This window comes from Zonotrichia leucophrys, chromosome 1 (assembly GCF_028769735.1).
Source record: "Zonotrichia leucophrys gambelii isolate GWCS_2022_RI chromosome 1, RI_Zleu_2.0, whole genome shotgun sequence".
NCBI lineage: Eukaryota > Metazoa > Chordata > Aves > Passeriformes > Passerellidae > Zonotrichia > Zonotrichia leucophrys.
In genome coordinates, this window is record NC_088169.1 from 27,931,593 (window position 1) to 27,958,784 (window position 27,192).

The 27,192-nt window shown below is 38.9% G+C and overlaps 2 protein-coding genes across 4 annotated transcripts in view; both read right to left on the bottom strand.

The window, feature by feature from the left end:
* The window catches only part of CCDC138 (coiled-coil domain containing 138), a 31,535-nt gene extending 27,210 nt beyond the window's left edge, over positions 1-4,325 (bottom strand). For both annotated transcript variants that reach the window (XM_064712524.1, XM_064712455.1), the window contains exons 1-4: positions 4,223-4,325; positions 2,103-2,163; positions 1,349-1,427; positions 513-628 (exon numbers count right to left, since the gene is read on the bottom strand). In XM_064712524.1, coding sequence (XP_064568594.1) covers positions 513-628; positions 1,349-1,427; positions 2,103-2,163; positions 4,223-4,291 — 325 coding nt within the window. In that variant the 5' untranslated portion in view covers positions 4,292-4,325. The remainder of the gene's footprint in view (positions 1-512; positions 629-1,348; positions 1,428-2,102; positions 2,164-4,222) is intronic.
* A 1,022-nt stretch (positions 4,326-5,347) lies between these two features.
* RGPD4 (RANBP2 like and GRIP domain containing 4) overlaps positions 5,348-27,192 on the bottom strand; it is a 33,495-nt gene continuing 11,650 nt past the window's right edge. The window contains exons 14-29 of one of the 2 annotated variants that reach the window (XM_064709915.1): positions 26,962-27,099; positions 26,724-26,870; positions 26,111-26,293; positions 25,943-26,026; positions 25,304-25,439; positions 25,035-25,132; positions 20,131-24,523; positions 14,434-14,601; positions 13,017-13,109; positions 11,933-12,129; positions 11,307-11,535; positions 10,730-10,828; positions 10,415-10,557; positions 8,594-8,867; positions 8,141-8,475; positions 5,348-5,924 (exon numbers count right to left, since the gene is read on the bottom strand). In XM_064709915.1, coding sequence (XP_064565985.1) covers positions 5,619-5,924; positions 8,141-8,475; positions 8,594-8,867; positions 10,415-10,557; positions 10,730-10,828; positions 11,307-11,535; positions 11,933-12,129; positions 13,017-13,109; positions 14,434-14,601; positions 20,131-24,523; positions 25,035-25,132; positions 25,304-25,439; positions 25,943-26,026; positions 26,111-26,293; positions 26,724-26,870; positions 26,962-27,099 — 7,023 coding nt within the window. In that variant the 3' untranslated portion in view covers positions 5,348-5,618. The other variant, XM_064709925.1, reaches the window with a different exon arrangement.

Genomic DNA, 27,192 nt, shown 5'->3' on the forward strand with positions numbered 1-27,192 from the left:
GTATCAAAATGTGAAAGTAATCTAAAGAATTACAGAGATTTGATCCAAGTTCTTGTTCCATGATTTATTCAAACTGACCAAGAATCAACAGTTTTTCAAGTAAAACTATGCCCTCCACTGCAATATAGAAATCCCAGAGATATCTGTATGGAATCTGTACAGACTGAATCATGTCACCAAAATCTCCTATAATTTTTGTAAGGGCTTCAGGTAAGTGATTTGCTGCTGATTAGACCTTAGGGTGACATCTAAGTAAACAGGACAAGACTTAAGAAACTACTGGATGCCACATGAGAAAATAACATTAGTATTGTTTCAAGCATGTCTGAACCTCCTAAAATAATTCTAAAGAAAGAACTCATGTGAAAGATAAAATCCCCACATTAAAATACCTTTTAAGTGACTAGTGTATTTCTGAACTGAACAGAAATACATTTACTAGGAAGTTTTTAAAGTTACATGTTATACTTCACAGAGAGTTGTAAGAATGTATAGAATTAAATTTTTATTACCTGCTCCCGTGTATATAGCGGTATTTTGAACTGCATCAGTTTCAGAGCAAATAATGCTGTCTTCTTCTATGTCTAGACCACTTGAACCACAAAAATAATCTTGCTCATCATCAAAACTAAAAGTACAAAAGAGCACTAACTTTAAATTACTCAATTCCTTTCTAACATGATACATAACACAGACTGAAACAAGTCTATATAAAAAGGCAAACATTGCTTAATGTAAGACTTTGATATTTTACTGATAACAAATAGCAGAGTTAAATCATTTGGATGAAAGGCATTGTTACTCACAAATCTCAACCACAGAAATTACATGTTGCTGACTTAAGAGTTGTTACAATAACTAGGCTTTTCACACGGTAAGCACATCTAAGTAACAGGTAAAACCAGCACTCTTCTCTTACCACAAACCACCAAATTCCCAGAGAACTAAAAATACAACTCCCCTTTTTAAGTTGTATTTTCCTATTTGGTGCAAAATAGCCCTTAAAAGAGATTTCTGGGCATTTGGAATTGAATTATCTCTAAATAAACATAAATGTGTTTATCAGTCTGGGCTATTCACTTTCTTCCTAGTTAATTTTTTATCACCTAGTTAAGTTCATGTCATTCCTGTATTCCCTTAGCAATTCCAACATACACAGATTAGATTAGAAAGTGAAATAATATTCCTCATCAAATTCAGCATCCTCATGGGTCACATAAATTAGCTATAAACAGTTCTTTACTTAACAAGAAAACAAGACGCTTAAAGCAACTTTTACACTGTCCAAATACATCTGTTTTATCTCTGCTTTTATGAGGGAAAAAGGAGAAATAAAACCACCACCTACCAATCACAGTTTTTCAAACTTTTCTGGAAATCACTAGGTCTGATGCTCTTCTCTCTTCCAGTTTCAGTAAATTCTGACTCTAAGGAACAATTTGATAAAGAAATAGTTATATTTTTCAGTGAGCTGTCAGTGCCACCTGAAATATATAAAATTGCAACAACTTTATTTCACATTTGAGAAGCTGACATTAAGAAATCAATAAGGACTTATTAGAAGTACTTGCCATGTAGTCCATGTAGGTTTAAGAACCAAAACCACCATTGATGCAGCCCAATGAATTATGAACTTAACTACAACAGCTTAAGGCATAGTAAGAATTATTTGGCTTTCACACGATTTGTCTTTCTGAAATTTTAGAGCTTGTCTGCCTATAGAAATTTTTCTGTCACTGAAATCTGACAAATAACCAGCTGTCTCCATGCTCCAGTTTCTGAAAGAGACCAAATGTGTTCTAGATAATAAACATTTATGTATCTTTAAATTAAAGCTAAACACATGCATTATGAAGTAAACTGCTACAACTAACTCAAGCAGGACTTAAAGACAAACAGGCTGTGAACCATTGCTCCAAAACATCCTTTGCACTCTTTACTTGTCATAATTCCCAGGCTGGCTCCCAGGTATCACAATGCCCTGATCAAGATTACCTATCTATTTAAAATGAGAAAATACAAAACTAAATAAATTTGGGAACAACGCAGCTTTAGTATGTTTTCCCTGTAAAATATATCAAAGCACCATTGCTTGGTATTACCTTTGTAAACTAGGGAGCTTCTGCTTTTACATTTGGTATGCAATGCTCCTGAGAAGCAATCCTATAAGAAAGCACAAAACCATTGCAGTCTAGTCAGAGTTTTCATGGGAAAAGTATGTTACAACTTACTGGTTTAATGGTTAAACTGTCACACTTCGTGAAATAATTCTTACTACATACTACTGGCTTTCAAAAGGGAGAGGGTTTTCTAAATACATAAATGTAAATGGTTCTCATATCAACATAAAGAAGCAAATATATTCTCTGCAGTCTAATAACAAAATACTTTTAGTGTTCTATGTTAAAATATTTGAGAAACTATAAAGCACTATGAAGACAGTAATACAAAATAAAGGCATGAAAGTAGAATTAGGTAATAATGGAAACAGTGCCATCTACCTTCATATCTAGGCTTTTTATGCCAAAGTCTCCTGCTCTTCTTTTTCTTACTAATTTATAAGTACATACTAAAAAAGTGAATGACAGATATTTTAGGCTACAACCAAAATCAATTAAATGTATATTACAAAATATCAGACTCAAGGCAGCTCTCATGTTCTTACATGTTTCACTGCATCTCTCTACTATGTTATAGATCAAGTGATCAACTGCTGTATTTTCCTACCCTTGAATGACCACTTTTTAATGAAATAACAAAACACACAAACACATGTAACATTTCTTCCTTGCAAGCATTAAGGTCTTAGCAAGAGTCTTCTAAAAATAAGTTTCTAAAATTACTTTTCTTTAAGGTAGAGTTCTGTAGTTCAAAGCAGAATATTCCCCAAGAAAAATTCCCCAGAGAATCTAGATCGAATGCTATTGAAGTTGCAAATCCTTCAGCAGGAACTAAGGGCACATACCCCCTGATTTTAGATCAAAATCTTCACATCACCTTTGAGATGGCTCCTGATCCTAAACTGGCATGATACTAAGAAAAAAAAGGCTGGGTTTTGTATTCATTGATGATTCCCAGGACTAACTCAGTATCCCAATCCAACTACGTACCTAACTCAATTTCAATCTCCCCAGGCTTTGCTTGCATGCGGGTATTTTTCCACTGTATTACTTCCCCTTGCAGCAGGAGTCTGAGCACTTAAAGCCTTTTATCCCCCAGACACACTGGAAGCATTTGACCCAGGGAATACAGATGCACAAAAACAACAGCAAAAATTTGTTTCACTGAAAGATAAGCAAAATTCAGGCAAAATAAAAGTGCCTGGCCAGCATGTATTCCTTCTACTGAACATCAAAGGCTTTCGAAACACCATCATGGGGGAAGGGTCTTTGCTGCTGAATTTTTAGGTAGATCAGTTTCGACTTGTCAGCACAAGTAATAAAAAGAAAGGAACCACAATACAGTTCCTTCATTCATCTGAGTGCAAAGAATCCAGCCTTCTCCGGTGTAAAATAACACTGCCATACCTTGGCAAGGGACTGATACCCACCAAAATTAACCGTCTGGTCACTGCAGCAGTCTCTAAAAAACCATGGGTTTGATTCCTGATTGACTAGATACGGAACAATTTCCCGCTCTCTAACAACAGAGCTAATCACTAAGGTAAACAAAGAAAACCCAAAAAACAACAACAACAAAAAATCACAACACATCTAATGCATTCTAAGTAAGGCAGTCAATTACTGGGGCAATAAAAAAAAAAGATAACTCATTTTTCTTATTATTTATATTTCATACAAGGTTAATATACTCCTAAGAGGAGTCACATATTTTCTCACTCAACTGGCAGGGACTAAGTCTTAGGCAAAAACAGCATAGCTAAACTGTGTCTTGGTACCGCATAGAATCTAGAATTGCAATTTCCAGCGAAACGTCGTGCTCACACAAAGACGACTCTTCAGCACCTCGGCTCTAAGGCAACCACTGCGCGGGGTCAGGGATAGGAGCAGCAGGAGCCCGTAAGGTCCTCAGCTCTGTTCAAACCCCACTTTGGTCCCGCACTGGGTACGCGGCAGCACGGCGCTCACAATGGACCCCGAGGCAGCGGACAAGCCCCCCACCCTCCATCTCTCCGAACGCTCCAGGGACGCGGCGAGGAGGAAATGGCTTTTCTGTGCCGCCTTCTCCTCCCCGCGGGCCGCCCGCCCCGGCCCCGTCTCACCCCCGCGGGCCCCTGCGGGCAGCGCCGCTGCAGCGCCGGGGTGGAGCGGCCGGGCCCCGGGCCCGCCATGGCGGCACCGCCGCGCTCGAACCAACCGCCAGCAGCCGCGCAGGCGCACTCGGGGCCGCGGGCGGTGCCGGCCCGGGCGGGCACAGCCGGGCAGGGCAGGGGCAGCCGCCGCCATGGGCCTGGCGGGGCGGGCACACAGCGTCGGCATCAGCATCATCATCAACAAACACACCGCTCCTCCTCACCCCGGCACGGCGCGTCCGACCCTCGAACGAACAGCACCCTGGCAACTGGACCACTCAGCGCCACCCTCTTAACACCTCCAGTGACGGTGATCCCAACACAGGCCTGGGTCCCTCATTCCAATGCCAATCAGCCTTTCTGGGAAGAAATTGCTCCTGCTGCCCTCCCAGAATCTGCCCTCGGTAAGTCTGTGACCTGTTGGCTTGTCGCTGGTTGCCTGGGAGAAGAGGCCGAACCAGCTCCAGCTCCAGCCACCTGAGTGAGTGTAGAGAGGGGTACAGTCCCTGAGGACACCTGAAGACATATTACTGCCATCCTTTGAAAATAAACTCCCCAAATAAAGCAAATCTAAATATGTATTGCCCAGAGCAGAGGTGTAGACTGTAAGTTTAAATACACCCTGCATTTATCCATCTATACTCACTCTTGACAGACAAAGTGGTAAAAGGTACGAGCACGCTGGAGTACACAAGCTGGAGCCTGCAGCAAGGTCAGAGAAGTTGGCCACAGCTAATAAACACTGAACAGAGTCAGAAGGTTATACTTAATGTATGTCAGGTAAAATCCCAATGTTAACTAGATGTTTTTCATTAAGCCAAGTGCCTTAGTAATAGTTTAAGTAAAAAAAAGTTGGCATATTGCTCTTATACAACATTGATCAATCATTTAAAAACTATGCAGACAGAATAAATCAACATCTACCTGGCTCAGCCTGCTTTCTGCACACTGCAATACCTATTAACTTTAAAGGCCTTCAGTGTACTGTCCAGCAATCTGCATCTATCATCTGCACATTCAAAAGAGCTTCATGAGAGCAAGAACCAAGTTATGAAAGTCATCTTCTTTTAAACAAACCAAAGTGAAGACAAGACATTTATTTTAACAAGACTAGGATTTAATTTTTAAAATTTGACACTTAATACAAATATGTCAGGATAACACAAATACACCTGAAATATGCCAGTGCCTGAACTTTATTTACCATGCAAAAAATCAATTAGAACACATAAAAAATTCAACTATAGCCTGTAATTTTACATTTATACATCAGAAGTGTCCATTTTAAGAAGTTGAAATAATTAGTCAATAACATCTAAGTACTGATTTATACTGCAAAAACATCTGTATACTCAAAGAAATAATTCTATATTTGCCCACAGTCTGTAATGACAATTCTTCCATTTACTAGCCCTTTAGGAGAACCAAAGGATTCGATCTTTTTCACAACATCCATTCCATCTTTCACAAACCCAAATACCACATGCTTGAAGTCCAAGTGTTCTGCTTTTTTAAGTGTTATGAAGAACTGAGAATTATTTGTATCCCTGCCCTTATTTGCCATTGACAACAATCCAGGACCGGTGTGTTTCACTATGAAATTCTCATCTTCAAATGCTGTTCCATAAATCGACCGTCCACCTGTTCCATCATGGTTAGTTATATCTCCTCCCTAAAAAAAACAACCAGACACAGCATTAACTGACAAGTTCCAAAACACAACCCAAAAGTTAACTTCCTTTCAACAGTAAAGACTTTGTTTTGGAAGAACTCATTGTTATAAGTATCAGTATCTCCTTAGATGTAAGGCTTCCCAGCTTCAGCAGGTTTGTTCATGGTAAGGGAAGCAGCAGTAGAAGGTGGATCCCTTGTTTATTCTGAACACAGAACTTCCTGCTCCCCACAGTGACATTCCTCTAGGCCTGTCATTCCTGCTGCCTGCATCACCTGGCCCTGGAAGCAGCCTGGACCTGCATTATCTCCCTGAAGGCCTGTCCTTGCTTAGTCCCTGCAGGCACAGAATTCATCACCTGACAAAGGTTAACAAAGCAGTGACCAATAATTCCATACAGCTTTGCCAGGCAACTGGTTGAGCAGCATGGTAAGTGTGTGTCTTATCTTTCTGGAAGGTAGCAAACTCTTGACAAATTTGAGCATACACATACATCTGACAGTGCAAATTGTACAGCCTTAGTTCTCACTGAAGAGCTTCTCACTGTACCTCAAGAAAGCTCAGGCAAAGCAGAGCAAACATTTAATCACATTTAATCTTCTATCACATTTAATGTGATAGAAGTTCACTTTGTCAAGGCACACATGGTACAGTTAACTGTTTTAAAATAAAGTCTGCTCCTTTCTAGAATGCAGAATACCCTGAAATAAGCTTAAATACTAAATGAGTTTATCAGAAAGGCACAAAGGTTTAACAAAAGAACCATTAAGTGCATACGTCAGACCCACGTAAATAGCTAATCAAGACAGACTAATATTTTATTCTGGTGACAAGCCATTCATATATTATCACAGAATGGTTTACACTGGAAAGGACCTTTAAGATCACCTAGAACTCCCCTGCCATGGGCAGGGACACCTAGAACTAGGACTGGGCTGCTGAGAGCTCCATCCAGCCAGGCCTAGAACACTGACAGGGATAGGGCACCTACAACTTCTCTGGGCAACTTGTTCCAGTGTCCCACCGCCCTCACAACAAACAACTTTCTCCCAACATCTAGTCTAAACCTGCTCTCTTTTACCTAGAAACCATTCCCCCCATGTCCTGTGACTACATGCTCTTGTAAAATGTTTCCCTCTATCTTCTTTGTAGGCTCTCTTCAGGCTCTGGAATGACACCATTAAATCACCCCTAAGCTTTCTCTTTTCCAGGCTGAACAAATTTAATTCTTAGCCTTTCCTCATAGGACCAGTGCTCCATCCTTCTTAAAAGTCTTGGCTTTCCTCTGGACTCACCCCAACAGGCTGATGTCATTATTACTTTTGTATATTATTTTCCTGTACTACTGTATACATCTGGGCTTGTAGAAAGTCATCTACATGCCTCACCTTCGGGGATGTAGTGACATGCAGATCATTAGCATAGCATGTACTGATGTTGGTCCATTTTGCCTGTTCCAAGTAACCAAATGACCTATTGATGAGAATTTTAAGAAAGGTCTATCTGAGCTATTATCAATCTCCCAAGCCTTCAGCATTTATGAAGAACTTGCCAGTGCTACTGAATGCACACAGAGGTTTAAAACCAACACTGTCTACCAGGGGTTACAGATATACTGCAGGCTGATGCTCTCTGCACAAAACAATGCTTTAGTAAACAGGCCACTGCATGGTCATTGGATCTAGAAGATTTGTTTTAGATTGAAACCTAACATCTGGGATACTTGAAATGTCAGTTTTAAAATGCATGTTATCTGAAATATAAAGTGTACTTTAAAGTCCAAGAGAAGCCTGGAAAGTAAGTGTTCTTAACAGGTGAGCATACAGAAGTTCTTCTCTGGACAGAGAAGGATGAATGGTAGTTTTGGGAACACCTACTTTCCTTGGTGTTCCTGTTCAGCAACAGGCCCCTTGTCCATTGTAAGAGGACTCCACCTCCCTCTATTTTTTTTCTTTCTTTCACCCTGACATGACAGTACTAGCAAACACTGAAACATGAGGCCACTGGCAGGCACAGGTGAAAAGCATCTTAGGGTAGCATGTGCTGCTTGCACCATTTCTTATCTCCTTGTAGGGAAAGGACAGATGAGACTATCCTGCACAGTGGATCCATGCTGCCAACAAGAATGTGCTATTCTATACAAGTCATTTTTTGAAGTGCTGTTGTTAGTCAAGATGCATCTCATTCTCTCAGTGAAGTCTTCCTTTTATCCTTACCTGACACACAAAGTCTGTGACTATTCTGTGAAAGCGGGAGTTCTTGAATCCAAATCCTTTCTCTCCTGTGCACAGGGCTCTGAAGTTTTCAGCAGTTCGAGGTACAATATTTGCAAACAGCTCCATGGTTATGTGCCCTAAAGGTTCATCATCAGCAGAAACTTCAAAATACACAACAGGGTTGGTGTCCTTTGACAGTCCTGCTGCCAGGGACAAGTGCCCCTTCTGTAGTTCCGATAAGCTTCGCTGGCATTCTTCAAACATCTTCTTGAAAGAATTGGCCATTTCTTGGCTTTTAAATCTGACTGCAAATTGTTCTACTTTTACTTCACCATCTGAAAATAAATCCAAGAAGGCCTGTTTAGTTTCATCTTGTAATAGTCGACAGGGAAAAACAAAACACAGAAACTATAGACAACCTAGAAAAAACAAAGACCACCTGAAAAAACTCACCAGCATAATCTGTGGCTGTCCAAATGAAAGCATTGTTTGATGTATCAGAGGGCACTAAGTTCATTTCTTTGGTGATAACGTGGTTTGCACAGACTTTAAGAACTTGGTCTCTTCTCATTAGGACTCTGTAGTATTTCTTCTGTGTATGGAAGAGAATTTTGATCTCTCCAACACCACGCTCCTTCCACTGAGTAACATCCCTGTCCCATCTGTAAAGTTTTGCCCTCTCCTTGAAGAGAATTTCTTCATCTTCTTCTCCAGATTTTACCTCCACCTAAAAAACAGCACAGTAGACTGAGAACCTGTGATTTCCTATGAAGATATTAAATTATTACATATACTTCTGAAGATTCTGACATATTACAGTGGAAAATTATTCAGTGTGTTCTTTTCACCGACACCCCATTCATCACACCAAAATGAGTAAAACATTTTCAGAATTTAAGCGCCCAACAAATTCCACTGTTTGAGAGCAATTACAGCACTGCAGTCCTCCTTCACCATGCTACATGTAGTTGTGGTGGGTGTCTGTTGGTTTTGCTTTGGGAGTGGTTTGCTTGGTTGGGGTTTTCTTTATGGTTTAAGTGGGTTTTTTCTTTTAACAGAAACCCAAGACTTAATCAAGTGTTCTGGCAAATTTCCCAAGTTACAGGTTTGCTGAATGATGTGCACACTGAGAAGTGAAGACCAAGTACTGTTACAATTCCCGGAGTTATCTTTAGCACATTGTTAAAGAATTTGATATTTGCATTTGAACAGAATAAACACCAAATATACAAAACTTTAGCCTGACAGCCATATCTCCACCTCACTTTATATATGCAGTTACTAGCCTCTACTCTCCACTTGATTTAGCAATTCTCCAAAGATATGAACACTTGAGAGAGCTGAAGAAATGTTACAAAATACTGCTTGTGAAACCAAAAAAGGAAAGCAGAGAAGCATAACAGAAGTCATAATGTGACACACAAATGAGCAAAGGCACACCAAATTTTCAAGAAGGAAGTTGAAGGCATGTTACAAAATAGATCAGACCAGCTGTCCAAATTGAAGGACACCACATACAGTTCCTTTGTACTCTATTGGCCCTGCTCAATAATTGTACTAATCTATGGTTAAATTTTATTATTTATAGAGAGGTCAGAGAATATGACTATATCATCAGAAGAGTCTGAAATAGTTACTAGGCTAAAATCCAAACCAAGACATGAATAACTGTGTGAAGTCTCAGTAAGTTCACAGTTATTCATGTCTTGATTTGGTTTTTACCTTCAAAGCTGAAGTTTCTCCTACTTCTTGAAAAAACATTTATTTTCCAACTAAAACAGTTAGTTCCCTTAGCCTTCAGGTGACATTAATTGTACATCTTTTTTCTTAGTGATTCTAGGAATCTCTTGCCTAGCTTAAAGACTGTTAGTTGGCATAGCTTTCACAGAACTGAATCTACAGGTCACTGATACAAAGCCACAGCTGAGTTGTATAAGCACTAGCAGTTATTCAGTTCCCCCTTCCTGATTTTCACCTACGCTATACAAATGGTTTAGCTTTTATGAGCTATGTGTACAAATGTGCATCCTCATCAACTCTCAGTCAAGTTATAAAGAAATCACTTGAAGATTTTAACTGAGGCACCAGACACCTCCCCAGGGCTATGCTGTATTAGGGTTTAAAACAACAGGTGCTTCAACATAGTGTAAAACATGCAGAACAAGGCACAACAACATTGAAAGCAAAGCTAGTTAAGCAAAACATTTTAAAGCTTGCTATGTTAGCAGAGATAGTTATCTTAATTGTTGTTTTATAGTCCAGAAATCATCTTACCTCTGGTAAGGACACAATTGGCTCAAAGTGGATATCATCACTATGTACTACCTCATCATCACTACCACCTTCATCTTCATCTGCTTTACGGGTTGTATCTCCAAACACAGTTGCTCCTGTATTTGCCCATTTGAAGTTTTTATCTACAATTAAGAGAGTGACATTTTAAAATTAATGTAGTTTTTTTTTTTTCTTTCTGACAAAAACTTGCAAAAAATTGTTGTTTCTAATGACCAGCAGACATTTTGAGCACAAAAGATATATTGTATGAAGCAAAAGTCCAGGAGAGGTTTGTCTCAAACTAGCTGAACTCACCTTTTGAGCCAAAAGCAAAATCTTCAGAACTTTTGGATGCCAGATCTGCAAATGACAGGCCTGCGGTACTGCCAAAACCAAATGAGATGATTCTGTTTTCTATCAAATAAAAAGGAGAAAGTCAAAGATTTTTCTCTACCTTCTTAAAGAAAATGCATTTATGTAGTCACAAGAATGAACTGGAGAACTGACTAAAGCATTGTTTCCTTCCTCCCAATAAATTTAAAGTTTGAATGACACTTCTCACAATGCCCATCTATTATGGTTTGAAAAATGGGCCCAAGACTCTGAGTTTCAGCATACTACTTATATGCCAATCCACAGAGCTCATGTGGTATTTAACAGTAAGCTAATGAAAGTCCATCATATTTAAATTACACAATAGACACTAGCATTGTTTTGTTGCAGCAAAATTCAACTCAAAATTTGATATATACATATTTTTACCAGACTAGTACCTATGTTTCTAATTCAGTATTGGTACTACTCCCCATGACAGCAGCTATGCTTGGTAAACTGATCCACAGAAAAGCACAGCTTCCTACAAAAAAACCTCAGCATATACCCCTGACCTTACCTTGTGTTGACTCTGAACCATCTGAATCACTTTTTTTGGTTGACAAATCTACAGGTTTGTCTTCAGCTCGTGATAAGGTCTGTGATACTTGCACAGTTTCTGGGGTGGAATGTGATTCTTCACTGCTGGTACCTGACTGGGCAAGTTCTGTCACCTCATCTTTTGATGGAATGGGTATTTCTTCCTTACTGGTAGAGACTAAGTCACTTGAGCTTGCAACTTCATTCTCCTGCAATTAATCAAAAAAGTAATGTAATAGGTAAGTAAGTTAGAAGACCTTAGGATTGAAACCTCCTCCCCATGAGTCTAAGAACAGTCCTTACAGAAAAATAAAGAACACCAAGAAAAATTGCTGCAAGCTTTCTGAAGTTTTTCATTACTGTTAACACATAAGGATGTTAACTTGACAAGAGACTAAAGTATCTTTGAAATAGTCTGTTTTCAAAACAATACTATTATTTCCTGAAATCAAATCTGCTGCGTTGGCATGTACTTGAGGCACTGCTAGAAAAAACTCAATTTTTCCCCACTGGATGTTTTAGTTGTAGAACTGTACTGTCTCACACATACATGAAGTAATTGTACAAGTTTAGTAACAAGAAGTTCAGTAAAGTTTTAGCTCTTACTTTCATTTCTTGAATTTTAGCTTCTGACTTTAAGTTTTCCAGACTGTCACCCTCAGTATGAGTACTGACACCACAAACAGATGCAGAAGGAACCTGCAGAGCTTTTGTTCCATCTTTCTCCTCAGGAGCTGGTTTCTTTTCCAAAGTAGCAGCACATTCTCTTTCATTGTTAAATTCACTCTTCTTTGCAAGGCCCGCTGTAAAAAAAAAATCAATGGAAAATAGCTGTGAAGGTAGCTACATACTGAAATAATTTTTAGCCCTGACATTATAAATTTTATTAATATCTGGCTCATAATAGCCAGATCAACTTGAAGACAGACTTCATGAGTTTCACAGACACCAGCATTACTGTTTAAATAGTGGAAGGGAAGACTAACCTGGGGTGACTAGAATTGAAAATACATAATCTGTGGGTTTTTACTGCTATCAGGGAATTTCCATGCAATGATGAAGAATTTCATCATGCAGCTGCCACTACTACTAACTTCCTTCACTATCTTCTAACATTTAAGATGGATTAATTCCTTCTAGCACATATCCTCAAAGAAACCCCAAACTTTACTTCTAGAAGTACCTACCTTCAAGTTATGTAATGCTGAAGTCTGAGAGACAGTCAGACACACATAAGCAAGTTGTCTACACCTGTACTTTTAGTATAGAGACCAAACAACATTTTTTAGATTGAACAACATTAACTCAAAAGCTTCAATTGAATAACTACAGAAGTAGCAAGTATTCAAAGATGTAGACAACTTTCTCTTGAGCAGTCTCATGCCAAGCTGAAGATTTCAAGTTTTTCATATTCAGAAGGTACTCAAGACAGGAAGAGACTTTGATATTCTTATTTAGAGATCACCTGGATTGCACATTTCTCTTTCAGGTACCCCTTTACTGCTAACCAGTAGTTTAATATACTGAGCTTAACTCTGTTTGTTGAGATGCAGGCTTTCTGCACCCAGCACCTCTGCTTCTAGAAACCATCCCAGGAAATAAAAAATTAACCTCTGCCCATGTGTCCTTCAGATTCAGATTTTATGTCTCAGTACATGAAGTACAATAATGAAAATTTCTTAAGACATACCTTTCACAGGACCTTGCCCTTTCTTTTTCTCATCTGAATCACTGGGATAGAGTCTTCCATTAAGTTTCTTAACAGCTGTTTCATAGTCTTCATCTTAAACACAGGAAAAAAGAGTAAGCTCTCAGGCACACTCCAGGTCAAAGAAGTCTGCTACGCCCTTCCAACTCACAAGGCTAGCAGGCATATGTCATTTTTGTTTATACTTTAAGAGTTACACAAATCAACAAGTAAGCTGTCACTTCTAGTTTTGCTTACATGTGCTCTAGAGTGCTATTAACACTTCTTCTAAGCCTAGATTGCTACAGATATGTGGCACAGGTTTTGCTTTTGGAAAACATTTCTTACTGAGTGATTTTATTAAGACTATCACTAAACTGATTTGGGAAAGAAGACTGAAGATTTTTTACAAAAAAACCTTGCAAGCTCAGGTACTTGTGGGAGGGGGCTTGTCTTCTCCCATTTTCTGTTGAATACAGTGTTTCAGAATTTCCATTTAAAATATATGCTGCTGAATAAAATCAATCAATCTTAATTACATGCAGTAAGGTTTGACATAAAGTAAGTTAACTAATAGTATTAGGAATTTGATTTAGAAGAAAAGTAACTTATTAGTATAGCACTTAAGAAACCTTAGATTGTTTGTTTTTAATAAAAAATGCTTTTTTATTTGTCTCAAAATACTTACTTATGTAGGTCTCTTACTCAAATACCTCTTACCTAACCAAATACCTTGGTAATGATGTCAACACCCATAATACATCAAACAAATACCCTTTAGTCACTCCTGAGCCTCCACTGTACTATTCTATTTTGGAGATTGAGCATCTTTGGCCACAAGGAGGACACTGACATGATTACTTCTCACTGGCCCACACAAAAATATTTCAGTGACTAATGGTTCTAACAGTGCTAACTATCTCAAGTTGGAAGCGACCCATAAGGATCACCAACTGCAGCTCACTGCTCCTTGCAGGATTACCTAAAACCAAGCCATATGACTGAGTGCATCACCCAGATGTTGCTTGGCCTCTGATGGGCATGCTCCTCTAACTGCTGTCCTCGGGAGCCTGTTCCAGGGCCTGACCACCCTCTCAAAGGAAAACTTTTCCTAAGCTGAATTTCCTGACAGCTTCATTCCATTTCCTTATGTCCTATAGCTGAGCAGCAGAAAGAGGAGATCAGCACCTCCTCCTCTGCTGATCCCTTGAGGAAGTTTGGGACTGTGCCAAGGTCACTCCTCAGCCTTGTCTTCTCCCAGCTGAACAAACCAAGTGACCTCAGCCACTCCTCTGAGTCTGGCACTCAAGGCTGCTCACCTTGGTCACCATCCAACAGTTTGAAATCCTTCTTACACCAAACTGCACACACCCTTCCCCCACAAAAAGGTAGTACAAATAGAAATTTTGGCATTCCTTACCATCATCCTCGTCACTTGCATATCCAGGCTTATTCTTGTAACAGAAGAATGTTGAAGGGAGCTTGAGGAAGTCAGCAAGAGCTCTCTGTTCAGGGGTAGGTGTTAACTCGTAAACTATTACAACCTCATCAGATGGAACATCATCCTCTGACACTGTGGTCTTCTCAGCTTTTTTACAGAAATTGAACAAACAATTAAAACTGAATAATTTCAGAACAGGAAATAACATTAACCCCACATTATTTTGGAACCGAATTAATTCTAAGGGCCTATGTATTTTCTGCTGATAGGCAGGAAACAAACTTAGAGGAGTCAAAGACAGAACAGCAAAACTTACAGACTGTTCTATTGCTTTTGGAATTCAAGCATTAAAACGAAACAGGGCTGCATCTTTATATTATTAAACAGATTGTTTAATTAAGTCCTCGTGTCAAATAAGAGCTAGCTACAGAGAAGAGTGACCAACAGAGGTAAATTAGAAAATTTCAGGCCTGAAAAAAAATGAAGTTGTGAACAACAACCTGTCTAAGCAACTGAATAGAACACATTTCAGATTACTTATGGGATAGCTGAGCCTTTTGTTAGCTAATAATAAATTTACCATAACAGCTTTTGCTAAGACTTTGATTGTTACAAAAGTAAAGTAATTCTTAGTTCCATTATCAAACAAAAAACCCCATCGCTTTCAGACTATTTAACTAGCTTTTGCAGCATGGAAATATCACCATCAGTTGTATTATTTAACTTTTTGTCTTCTTGTCTTCAACATTAAGTTATTCCTTCCACCAGTGTTGAGAACAGTGCATGATCAGTGCAAAGGTTAAAGGTGAAAGTAAAGCTAGATCAAACTGCAGATAAAAACATATGGCTGCAAGACAGCTTTGGAAACAAATATTTATTTTGAGAGAATGGAAGCAAAGAGAGGATATAGCAATTTAAACATCAGGTATGGTTTGGTTGGGGTTCTGCTTGTTTAGGTTGTGTTATTTTGAGAAGGGGAAGTTGGGGATAAAGGGCTAAGAAACAAATCTGTGAATTATTTTTAATAATTACCCCATAAGCACATCAATAGCCACAACAGCTGTTTCTAAGAACAAAATGATTGCTTCAGTACCTCAGCCTATTTGCTAACAGTCTATTATTTGTTCTCTAGATTTAATTTAGTCAGTATCTGAAGGGTGGTCTCAAAAGCTTGCTTCGCTTTTCATTAAAAAAAAAATTTAAGTCTGTGGCACAGTGTAATCACAGAAAACCTAACTATCCAGCTAGAAACCAGTACCCAGTAGCCAGTAGAAAAGTAGTACCCAGTTCCTGAAAAACATTGATTTTTCTGATTATACAGGTTAATTTATCATTGCAAGAGGAGAAAAGGACATAGGAAACATTTACAGACAAGTCCTTTGATCCTCTGAGACAACTAACACACTAAATAAGTCTGCTTATTAAAAGCAGCTTTCATTACTTTTTATTTAATCATCCAGTAGATGAAGAGCAGCATAAAGTAAAGTAACAGCAAAATCCCAAGTACTGATTCAAATTTATGTATTTTTTCAGATTATTACCACTTCAGTCTTTGCCCCACCTTTGTTTACAAGTTGTTAACTTCAAGCATTTATACACCAGAGCTACAAAGTAACTCACACCCATCACCAGCAGACTCTCCTACACTAATCCTTTCTGCTCATATTTTTAGATGTCAGTAAGTTCTCTGAGCCTGCAGAAAGTACATGTAGGATAAAATTCCTGAACAGCTAATTTCTACGTTCATATCATGACTGCGAGACATACATGTTTGCATACATCTTCTCAGAATCCAAAAACCTCAGTCACCCTAGCTGATTAAGGATTAGAAGTACATCTAGTAGTGTGTTATGAAGATATGCAGCTATCCTGCTATGTGTTTTATTCTTTCTGGTTAGTTAAGCAAGTGTCTTAATTGGACTAAGTTTGCATCAAATTCACCTGAGGTTTAAGTGTTGAGCATTTAGTCCTACAACAAGAAGCAGCTTTCCTTAGAATCAGAAAATTTTCAAAAATATATCTTTGAATGTAACAAAACACTTCTTTCAAGTCAGATAGATGGATGGTTAAAAACATGTGCTTTCTTTAATTTGTGCAGTAGAAATCCAGCTAGAAGCCATGGCAACAAATACACTGTTCCAGTGTTTTACCACACTCATTGCTCATCAGGTTTGACAGCATTTAAGGAGTTATCATGCAGTCTCTTTCAGTACCCTTTGGGCAAAATACCTGAGTAAGAGAAACATATTTAAGGTCACTTCAGATTAGTCAAAAGGTGAAGTTCTCAGTGAAGCTGATCTATCAAACACTGGAATATATTCTAGTGTTCCAAACATCTACTCAAAATGATAAAAGACTTCAACAACAAAGACTGCTGTTGCAAACACTTTAAATATATCTTCATAGGCAGCCATGAAACAAATGCCACACATACATACAATGTATTCTGAAAAGACCTGATTTTAGGATAACAGAACTTCCTAACAATTGCGTAGATTTTTTCACCCAGACTAGGATATGGAAGAAACAGAATTCAGGACAATATCATGCACAACTGTTCTTTTCAAGGCTGTACTGTATTTTTGCTTTTGTTTGAACTGACATGAAATCTCTCTAGCTAGTCACAATGCTGGTATTTCCCCTCATGCATTGATCAATGAATATCTTCTGAACAGAAGAGGAAAGCACCAGTTTAAACCCTAAAGCATTTTAACAGGTACAGTAGCCTGCAACTGACATGACTCAAACTTGTAAAGCACTGGTGTGTTTAAGCCCAGTTGGCAATTAAGTGCCCCAGAGCTGCTGCTTCACATCCTGTAACCTGGTGGAATAGGGAGGAGAATCACAAGTAAAATTTGCAGGTGGAGATAGAAACAGTTTAAAAACTGAAACAGAAGTGACATATAATAAATAACAGTATTAAAATGAAAAAGTAAAACTTAAGGAAAAACAAATGAGGCACAATACAGCTGCTCACCACCTGCTGACCAATGCCAGTCTCCATTCCCACACTCCTACTGACCCCTCTTCCAGACAACTCCACCAGTTTATAAACTGGGCATGATGTTCTATGGTGTGGAATATCCCTTTGGCCACTTCAAGTTCCAGCAAAGCTCCCTCCCAGCTTTTGTTTGTGTACCTCCTCAATGACACAGCATGAGACAAAAAAAAAAAAAAGTCCTTGACTTAGGGTAAGCACTGTTCAGCAGCAACCACAACATCAGTGTGTAATCAGCATTGTTCTCACACTGAATCCAAAACGCAGCACTGTGCCAGCTACTGAGAAAAAATTAACTTTATCCCAGCCAAAACTAAAATAAGAACTTAGAAGAAGTTAATAACCTGATCTCCGAAAAACGTAAATGCATGGAGGTGCAGAACTACCAAGGTTAAACTTCTTTTATATGTTGTTCTAGCACAACTCAGAAACCATTCCCCAAAAGAAGTTTCCCCTAAGAAAAATTCACATCATATTTTTACTGGATAGGCTTGAAAACCTAATTTAGGAAGGACTTCTCAAAATCCTTTGCTATTAAGTCAGAGCTCAAAGAACAAAAAGTTACACTGAAGACAATTATCAACTGTGAACAAACCACTAAAAATATAATATAACCTAATTATTAGAAAAGTAGAAGTGACGAACAGTCTAAAGTACCAGAAAGGCTTATTTTGTTTCTTTAAATAAGCTCCTCCTGCCATATGCCCCCATATAAAACCACGATCAGTCCGAGGTAGGTAAAGTTCTTGCATGTGTGCATTGGCACAGAATGATTAATCACTCCACATTATGGACACTTATGAAAATAGAACTGAATTGTTCATAAACTCCATCCACAGGGATGGTTGAAAACACAGAGCAAGTGACGTTAGGTTATGTACACAGAACAGGAATTCAGTGCTCAAGTAAGAACAGCTTATCAAATGACATTTTGACACTTTGAAACAATGCAAGACACTAATACTGGAAGACTGTCTTATGCAGACTAAAAGTTTGTTATTTAAAATTAAAACACTTTTAAAACCGTGTAAGTTGAGCATTCTTACAGCAAGCACACTTGCAAGCAGCACACTAGTAGTCAAATATAATCAAACTATCAGCTGAAGCAGTTTTGTCTACAGGATCTGAATGTAAACAAATTGGTTACAAATTGGCAGAAGTTTTTTAACAGCTAAAGTGGACTATGGATTATACATGAAGGTGGCTCCCACTTCTGTGCACTCTTTCTTTCTAAAAGCTCAGCAGTTAACACTTCCACAGAGGCTAAATACATTCAAGCTCTTGACTGGATAAGCTGTCTCAAGATCTTCAGGCTATTTCATTGACATAGAGTAAACCACATCAGGCACCACAAGGCATTCTCTGAAAATAAAAATGTAATTTCTCTAGAAAAATGGAATTTAAGAGATGTAGTGTACACACATAGTAAAACTGTGATGGAAGAAGTGCAGGGCACATATCCTCAAAAAATAGGACAAACAGAAGCCAAAAGCTTAAACAGGGCCATCCATTGTGCTGGCTCATGTAAACACACAAAGGGCTAGAGACATTCTTTGACAGGACAAATAGAGTAGTCAGACACGCAATTTTAAGTACTCTCCTTCAGCATGCATGTTAATCATAAGGATTACTGAGCCAGCTGCTTTGACCCAGCTGGGTTATTGTCCATGCCTGCTAGAGTGTTTTTATCACACATTCAGTGCAATATGTAAATACCTTTACTATCAGGTTGCATGGAGGATGTGCTTGTCCAAAAGGCCATTGGATTAGATTTAAAGAGGCTAAAATTAAATCCTAAAAAAATAAATTGTTGGTATATAATTTTAAAAGGATAGAACAGACTTCTCTATGTTCTGCAAGTATTCCATAGTCATATTTCACAGCAGGAAATCTGTTTCTACACAAGCTTATCCAACTCATGTTAATGAACTGCAGCTATCAGCTTCTGCCATGTCACTTCACTACACTTAAGCTAATAAAGAGACAGGACATGTTCATAATTCTGAGACATGCCACGCTTTTCACAAAGACACTTCAGCCCATTACAGTGCTCATGTCACAGCCACAGCTTCTGCCTGTGCATCTTTTTCAGACTATAACAGAAACCATACAACTGAGTATTCCATCACAATCTCTTTTTCAGGCTCAGGAAGCAGGCTGACATCTGATGTTAAGCTACACAACCAAAATTACAGAGGCTGGTATTTAACATTTGAAACAAAGTATAGACAAGTTTCAGAATACCCATCTACTTAATTATGGGGATAATACAACTTTTAGCTGAAGCATACATCTGCTGTTCTCACACTTGGCCACTCAGAGCAAAGACCCAGGTACATACAGCATCAACTATCTATTTAAGTCCCAAAAGCAAATCCACAAATTCTTTGGGCATTTAAATCCAAGATTCAGATGCAGAACTTCAGAGTTTAAGCTCTACCTAAAAATTCTGTTCTCAGTACACAAATTTCCATCCTGCATCATACAGTTATTTTCAAATGAAAATGAAAATATGACTTAAAATTCCCTTCTTTAGTTGAACCTCTGGAGAACATGTGGATACCTGCATCAAAACTGAAGACACTACCTATTCTCAAGAGAATCAACAATACTGAATAGCACACAGCTGACTGCTTAGTAAGTTGCATACTTGAATTACTAGTAAAACTCCTACTCACCTTTTTCCAGAATTCTAAATGAGAAGTTGGACGGTCCATCTTGTGATGAAGCTGGCAAGTTGTCTACCTTGCTGTCTACAGGCTTCTGAGTAGCATTTGAGATTTTTGGTGGTTCAGAGCCTTCTGGCTCTTTCTGTGCTGTGTCCTGAGATGCTGGAATATGGCCTTCACTCTTTCTTGGGGGATTAAAACTGAAGCCAAAGAGAGAACCAGTGGCTGAAGTATTTCCAAATGTGAATGTCTTTGATTTTTCATTACTGAAAATGCTCTTGACAGATTCAGATCCAAATACAAACTTTGGAGGAGAAACCACTGTTTTTGTTGGTGTTTCAGAAGTACTTGCCACCTCTGCAGCCTCTACAGTTGTATCAGAAGTATCATCACCATGGCTGACATCAGTTCTTTCTCTAGTTGTTTCTTCTAGCACAGCTACAGCATTTTTACCACACGGAAATTCCTTTGGTGTATTGGCACGAGAAGAAAGAGGTGTTATCAGTGTCTCTCTCTCTTGGGCATGCTTTGCTTCATCAAAAATTTGCTTAAATGAGTCTGCAACATCTTGCAGCTTGAATCGCACAGCCAGATGTTCCACTTTTCTTTCCCCATCTGCAAAGTCACATGCAGTCCATACCCAGGCTCTATCAGATCCTTTCATTTGTTGCAAATTCATATCCGGTGTTATCCTGTGATTGGCACAGAGTTTTAGTACCTGGTCCCTTCTCATTACTATACGAACTTGTTTGTTGTCATAGTTCTGCAATATCTTGATATCCCCAATCCCTCTCTCTTTCCACTGATTTGCATCTTTGTCGTATCTGTAGAGTTTGGCTCTATGGCTGAAGACCACTTGCTCATTTTCCTCACCACTGGTCACTTCCACAAGATCAGGCAGAGGTACCACAGGTTCAAAGTACTGTCCATCTCTTTCCTCTTCTTGAGTAACATCAGAATCTTCATCTGTGCCTACTGATGTTCTACTCTGATTCTGTTTGGCAGGAGATTTGGATGGGCTCAAAGCAGATTTAAAGCTGAAACTAAAACCAGTGGTAGACTCTCCAAATCTAAACAGATTTTTCCTTACAGGGCTACTTGCAAGAGGTGATGCATATACAGAACTGCTTACACTATCATCCAATGCTTCTTCACGCAAATCATAGTTATCCCACTCCAGAGTAGGGCCTGTACTTTCAGCATGTGGCTTTATAACCAAATCAGAAGTACTGCTGGTACAAGCAGGGTTTCCACTTTCCTCTTCTGACAGTTTGGTTTTGTCATCTGTCAGGAAAGTTTTGAGATCTTTTAAGCCACACTTCATTTCTTCTGCTTTCTGTATAAGCTGAGCTGTCCTACCTGTATCAACAAGTTTATGCGGTGTCTGCAGTGGTATATCTAGTAGTAGCCTCTGACATTCTTCAAACTTCTGTTTGAACTCCTCAGCCTGCTCTGGTGTCTTGAATTTTGCTGCCAGATGCTCCAACTTCGCATCACCATCAGAGAAGTCATTGGCCATCCACATCCATGCTTTGTCTGAGCCAGACAGCTGTTTCAAGTTCATTGTTGTTGTTATCCAGTGATTTGCACACACCTTCAGTACTTGCTCACGCCGCATCAATATTCTTACTTTGCCGTTAACTTCGTTTTTAAGAATCTTCAGAATGCCCACCCCACGTTCCTTCCACTGGCTTGTTTCTGGATCAAACCTGAACAGCTTTACTCTCTGGGAGTATAACACTTTCTCATCTTCCTCTCCTGTAAAAGGTTCTACTTTTTCAGGCATCTGAACTATAGGTTCAAAATGGATATCATCGCTCTCCTCTGTTCTATACACATCATCATCCTTCTCACTAAGGTCAGCAGAGGTGTTTGCTTTCTGATCTGTTTTAGAATTTTGTGAAGAAAACAACTTTTCACCTGCACCTGAAAAGCCTTTGAAGTTAGGGTCCTTTTTGCCAAATTGAAAACCTTCCCTAGGAGTACTTTTTGCAAGCTCAGCAAAAGTAGAAGTGCTGCTATTTTGCCCAAAAACAAAGTCAATTTTCTCCTTGTCTGCTGTTTCTTGAAATTGGAATCCAATTCCACTGTCTGAGGGCAATTCCTTTTTGTCTTTTTCATCAACGCTTTTTAAGAAACCAGTTGTATGCTCTTTGGATGACTCATCTTTCTTAGTGGTATTTTTATTAGACTCCTGTATCCCAAATTTACTAGACTCCTGTATCCCAAATTTAAATCCACCTGCAGGCATTTGCATTGAAAAGCTAAATCCTTCCTTTGCAGGCTTAGCTTCAGTATCAGAAGAAATCTGAAATGTAAATGGTGGCGTCTTGCCTTGCTCAAGACCAAACTTAAAGCCTGTTCCCAACTGTCCTCCACCAAGTTCAGGCAATTTACTTTTCAAGCCAAAAGCAGGAGTTGGCAAAGCATCGCCAGCTGGCTTAGCAGATGGATTCGGCGTTTCGCAGGCTACGCAGGTTAGCGAAGAACCTTCGTTCCTCACAAGACAAGTACTACAATCCCACTGACCTTCCTTTTTAGCAAAAAGCCCTTCAAACCCATTTTTCTGTGGCTTACTTGAATCAGCAATGGAACCAAGCTCCAGACCAGCAGATGCCAGAACAGAAGGTATGGATGTATTTGGTTGATTTTGAGGTTTTGGACTCTGACAGGAAGAGCAGTTCACATGTTCTGCTTCATTTCGGGTTGAGCATACAGAGCAGTCCCACTGACCTTCCTTTTTGGCAAAAGGAGATCCAAACTTGTCCTGCACTGTGTTACCACTTGGTTTCAAATTTGCATAGCCAGTCATTGGAGTGCCATGTGTTTCCCACACACCTGGATTTGGACTTTGACATGCTACACAGTTCTTTACAGTTGCCTCATTTGGAACTAAACACACTTTACACATCCATTGGTCCTTCTTCAAGAGATGCTGCCCAAACCCACCAGAAGAACAGGCTTGCTGAGCATCCTTCCCAAATGAAAAGGTAGTGCTAGATGCAGTGGATGTAGCTGTAAGGGTGCCTTTGCTGTCAGGTTCACTGCTTGTTCCATCTTTTAGAAACTGAAAGCCCAAGTTCATGGTCCCAGAAGTGGTTCTGTTGGGCTCCTTGATGTCCTGATTTGCTGTTTCTTTTGCAGTTCCACTGCTCTGAGCCACAGATGTGTCAGCATTTGATCCCAAGGATTTTAAAATATTCTGTGCCTCCTCAAACTTTTTTTTGAAAAGCATTGCTTCTTCAGGTGTTTTAAATCTAATTGCAAGCTGTTCTGGTTTTGGCAACTCATCTGCATAGTCTAAAGCATGCCATACAAATGACTTATCTGATGCAGCATTTGGAGTTAGTTTCATATCAGTATTTATGTAGTGATTTGCACAGATTTTCAGCACTTGGTCCCGTCTCATTAAGAGACGAAATTTGCCAGATACTTTATGTTTCAGTATTTTCACATTTCCAATACCCCTTTCTTTCCATTCTTTAGATTCTGCATCAAAACGGAAGAGCTTAGCTCTGTTGCAAAAGAATTCTTCTTCATCTTCCTCACCTGTCTTTACTTCAATCTTATCAGGAAGTGGTACTACAGGATCAAAATGAGGACCATCATCATCCTCATCTCCACCATGGGTGCTTCCTCCTTCTGTTTCATGACTTCTATTGGCCAAATCTGAATTTGAAGCCATAAACACAGGCTTACTTGGTTCTTGAGCACTAAATGTATCACTCTTCTCAAAACCCACATTTTTGTGTACGTTTTGTCCTGTGTTATCTCGGAGAGACATGCCTGGAATATGTTTATTGCTAAAATTGAAAATATTTCTTGAACTGTTTGTGGGATCACTAACTGGCTTTTGATCAACATATCTATCATCCTGTAAAGGTTTGTCAGATGTTAGAAGATCCAAGAGGCTTTCTCTACTATTAAAAGGTGCATTAAGGGGCTGTGGAGCAACTTGAGGAGGAGAAGAAAAAGTGAAGTCTCCATCATTAGATTTGAAGTTGGGTTTAAACTTAAAAGTTGTCGGCTGACTTGGCTGTGCTGGTGTTGACATGGGTGGTTTTGATCCTTCTGCTGTTCCTGGCTGTCCAAATTTAGGCATTGGTTTTGGTTCTGCAGGCTTTAAGGTGGGTGGTGTGGCTGAACGGTTTGTGAAATACCCTGGTTTAGGCAGTGTTGGATTGGTGCTTGCCTGTGGAACACTGTAGTTATAATAGTCATCAGCTGTACGAGGAGAAATGAGTGTAGTACCAGGAGAATCAAAACGCAGAGGTGGGCCATACATTTCTTGGGAAAACATACAACCAGAAGTGTTTTGCAGAGGTGGTGTATGCATGGGTGGTGGCTGATAGGAATATATATGTGGCTGAGGTGCAAGTCGGTTCATGCCATAGACGGGAGGCTAAAGAAAAAGCAGAAAACAAGTGCTCTGCTTATTATGGTAACAAAGAGAACAAAATATTACTGTGCTGAAGCCCATGTAACATGCACTCTTAAAAGAAAGGCATGCTTTCAAGTTTAAACCTAAACCAGTTTTACCTTAGCTTGAAACTTGATGGGCATTTGAGAACAAACATGGAAAAAGGGGCACAATATGAGTGGCTTTTACATGAAAAAAAGTTTTGAAAACCCCATTCTCTTTTGCCACACAATTAAGGGGGGAATAGTTAAGCGCTATCGTACATACCTGTACGAGAAATGTACACACATAAAATATTTTTCTAGCTTTTCCACCCAAACTCCATATCCCAGAAGTTAAGCAGGGAGACAAATTATAATTTTATCCCTAAGAGTTTAAGTTCAACAAATTCTGCATAAGGAAATGCAATTATATCCAACGATGTACAGAATCAAAACCAGTCAGTCATTTTCAGATCATTGGAAGCATTTTAAGGAAAAAAAATTATTCTCACCTTTGCTGGTGTTACATTGGTTGCAGCAGTTCCCAGAAGATACTGAGAGTTATAGGCAGGTGACTGGCTGTAGAACACAGATGGGCCAGTGGTAGCAACTACAAAGGAACACCAGGAAAACAGTCAACACTTATCTTTTCTTGTTGTTGTTTTCTACATATTTTTGCTAGCAATCATTTTTTTACTGTGAATCATTAAAACATTTTAGCATTGTTTTCAAAAATCTTGATTTAGCTAAGCATTTAGATAAAAATTCTGCAGCAACTTGCCTGTTAAAGGGGCTTCATGAAGATTTTGTGCTCTCTGATAACTGTCTGGTATTGCATCAGTTCCATAGTTTTCAGCAGGCCACCGATGAGATGCATTTGTGTTGGAATTATTAAGTTTCATTTCTTGCAAATCATTCTGTTGAGACAGGGTGCCAAGCAAGAGTGTAAGTATTGATTGCACAGGTATTTGTCAAAGAGAATATAAGGCATGATCACTTCCCTTTTACTATTAAAAAGCATGTTCAACCCATGGTATGGGACTAATTAAAAAAAAAAAAAAAGAAGTACCTGCCAGATCATGCAAGACATGTCCATGGAGTACAAAGTATTCCATTGTGTTCTAAAGCCAGAACAAGCCAGTAAAAAAAACCAGAACCAAGTGGATGAGAATCAAGCTGATAAAAGCAGAATTCTTTCTACATTGAGAAAGAGTCCCTTAGACGGGCTGCCTCAGCACTCCTGCCCACGTCCCAGAGAGGAGCTTTCAAACAAAAGGATTTACTCTGGTACTAATTTTATGCAGCTATTTACAGAAAGTAATTCTAGGAACTGTAAGTTAGCCCATGCACTTATCACTAGATCCTTACCATAACTAAAAGACTAACAGTTCATGACTGAAAATGGTGACAGAATTTTTACCTTCAAAGCTTCCACTTGCTGACAAATCATTTGAAGTATAGATTTATGGTCTTCTGCCCACTGAGGGGGAGTTTTTGGAGAGAACTAGGAAAAAAAAAAAGTTAATTGATTCATTTGAATTTTTCTTACAAGATAACAATTCCTTGAAATAAAAACTGGCTAACATACCTTGTAGGTCTTAGTTGGTGAAAAAGAGAACTTGGTTGGTGATGGAGTGGAATGTTTCATTGCTGAATCTACAGTTCGTGACAGACCGTTTCTGAAGGCAAGACTTCCCTCTTCACAGTTCTCACCAAGTTCCTGGATCACCGTATCCAACACTTCTCTCACAGTTTCAAGAGACACTGGTAACTAAAGAGTTTATTCAAACATGAGTCATGACTGCATTTCTTCCTCATAACCAGACAACTACATGTAGAATTCTGGCTGAGCAATTCACAAGTCTTATTACGTAAACACTGGAGTTTTTTTCAGCAAAGCTCTTACTTTGCTAGGATTCACATAAGTAAACAACTCAAACAAAAATTTTAAAAAAATTATCTTTTTCAAACTATCAAACTAAAAGACAGTGGCAAAAGCTTTTTGTTGACATTAAAGCTTTCATTCACAGGGTAGCCAGGATACCACATCATCTGGTCGGTTAGAGAAGTTACCCAGGATTTAACTTGCCTCAAAGCGTGGACCAAAGATAAGTACCTTGAATGCAAAGGATTTCATTTTTCAAAACGGACCTAAGCTACTGCATTCATTGGAAGAAGTTTTTAAAGCAAGAATTACGTACTTTCTCTGCAACTGACATATCTGAGGAGCTTTCTGCAATAATTTTCATTAGATAATACTTGGCTTTAAGAAGGTAAGTTTTATGTTCCTCATGTTCTTCTGGCAGCATGACATCATTTTCAATTTCTTCTGCTTTTCTTTGGAAAATCTGAAGAACAGGATGCAAGAGTGAGTAGTATCAGTCAGAAGGAAACTGAATAAATAGAAGCACTTCTGGGTAATGCTATTTACAAACTTACCATGGCAAGATTCCAGTATGACACCACATTCTCAATAGCTTCGAATGCTATTAAAGCATCATCAGTTTTGCCATCAACTGCATCCAACATAGCAAATGCTATCTGTGCCTCTTCTTCATATGCTGTAACCTGAAAGACCTACAAATAAAGTGAAGCAAAACTTACACTTAACAATGGAATGACATAACCTCTTTTCCTGTGACATGGGGAGAATTCTTTCTCAAGTAAGTT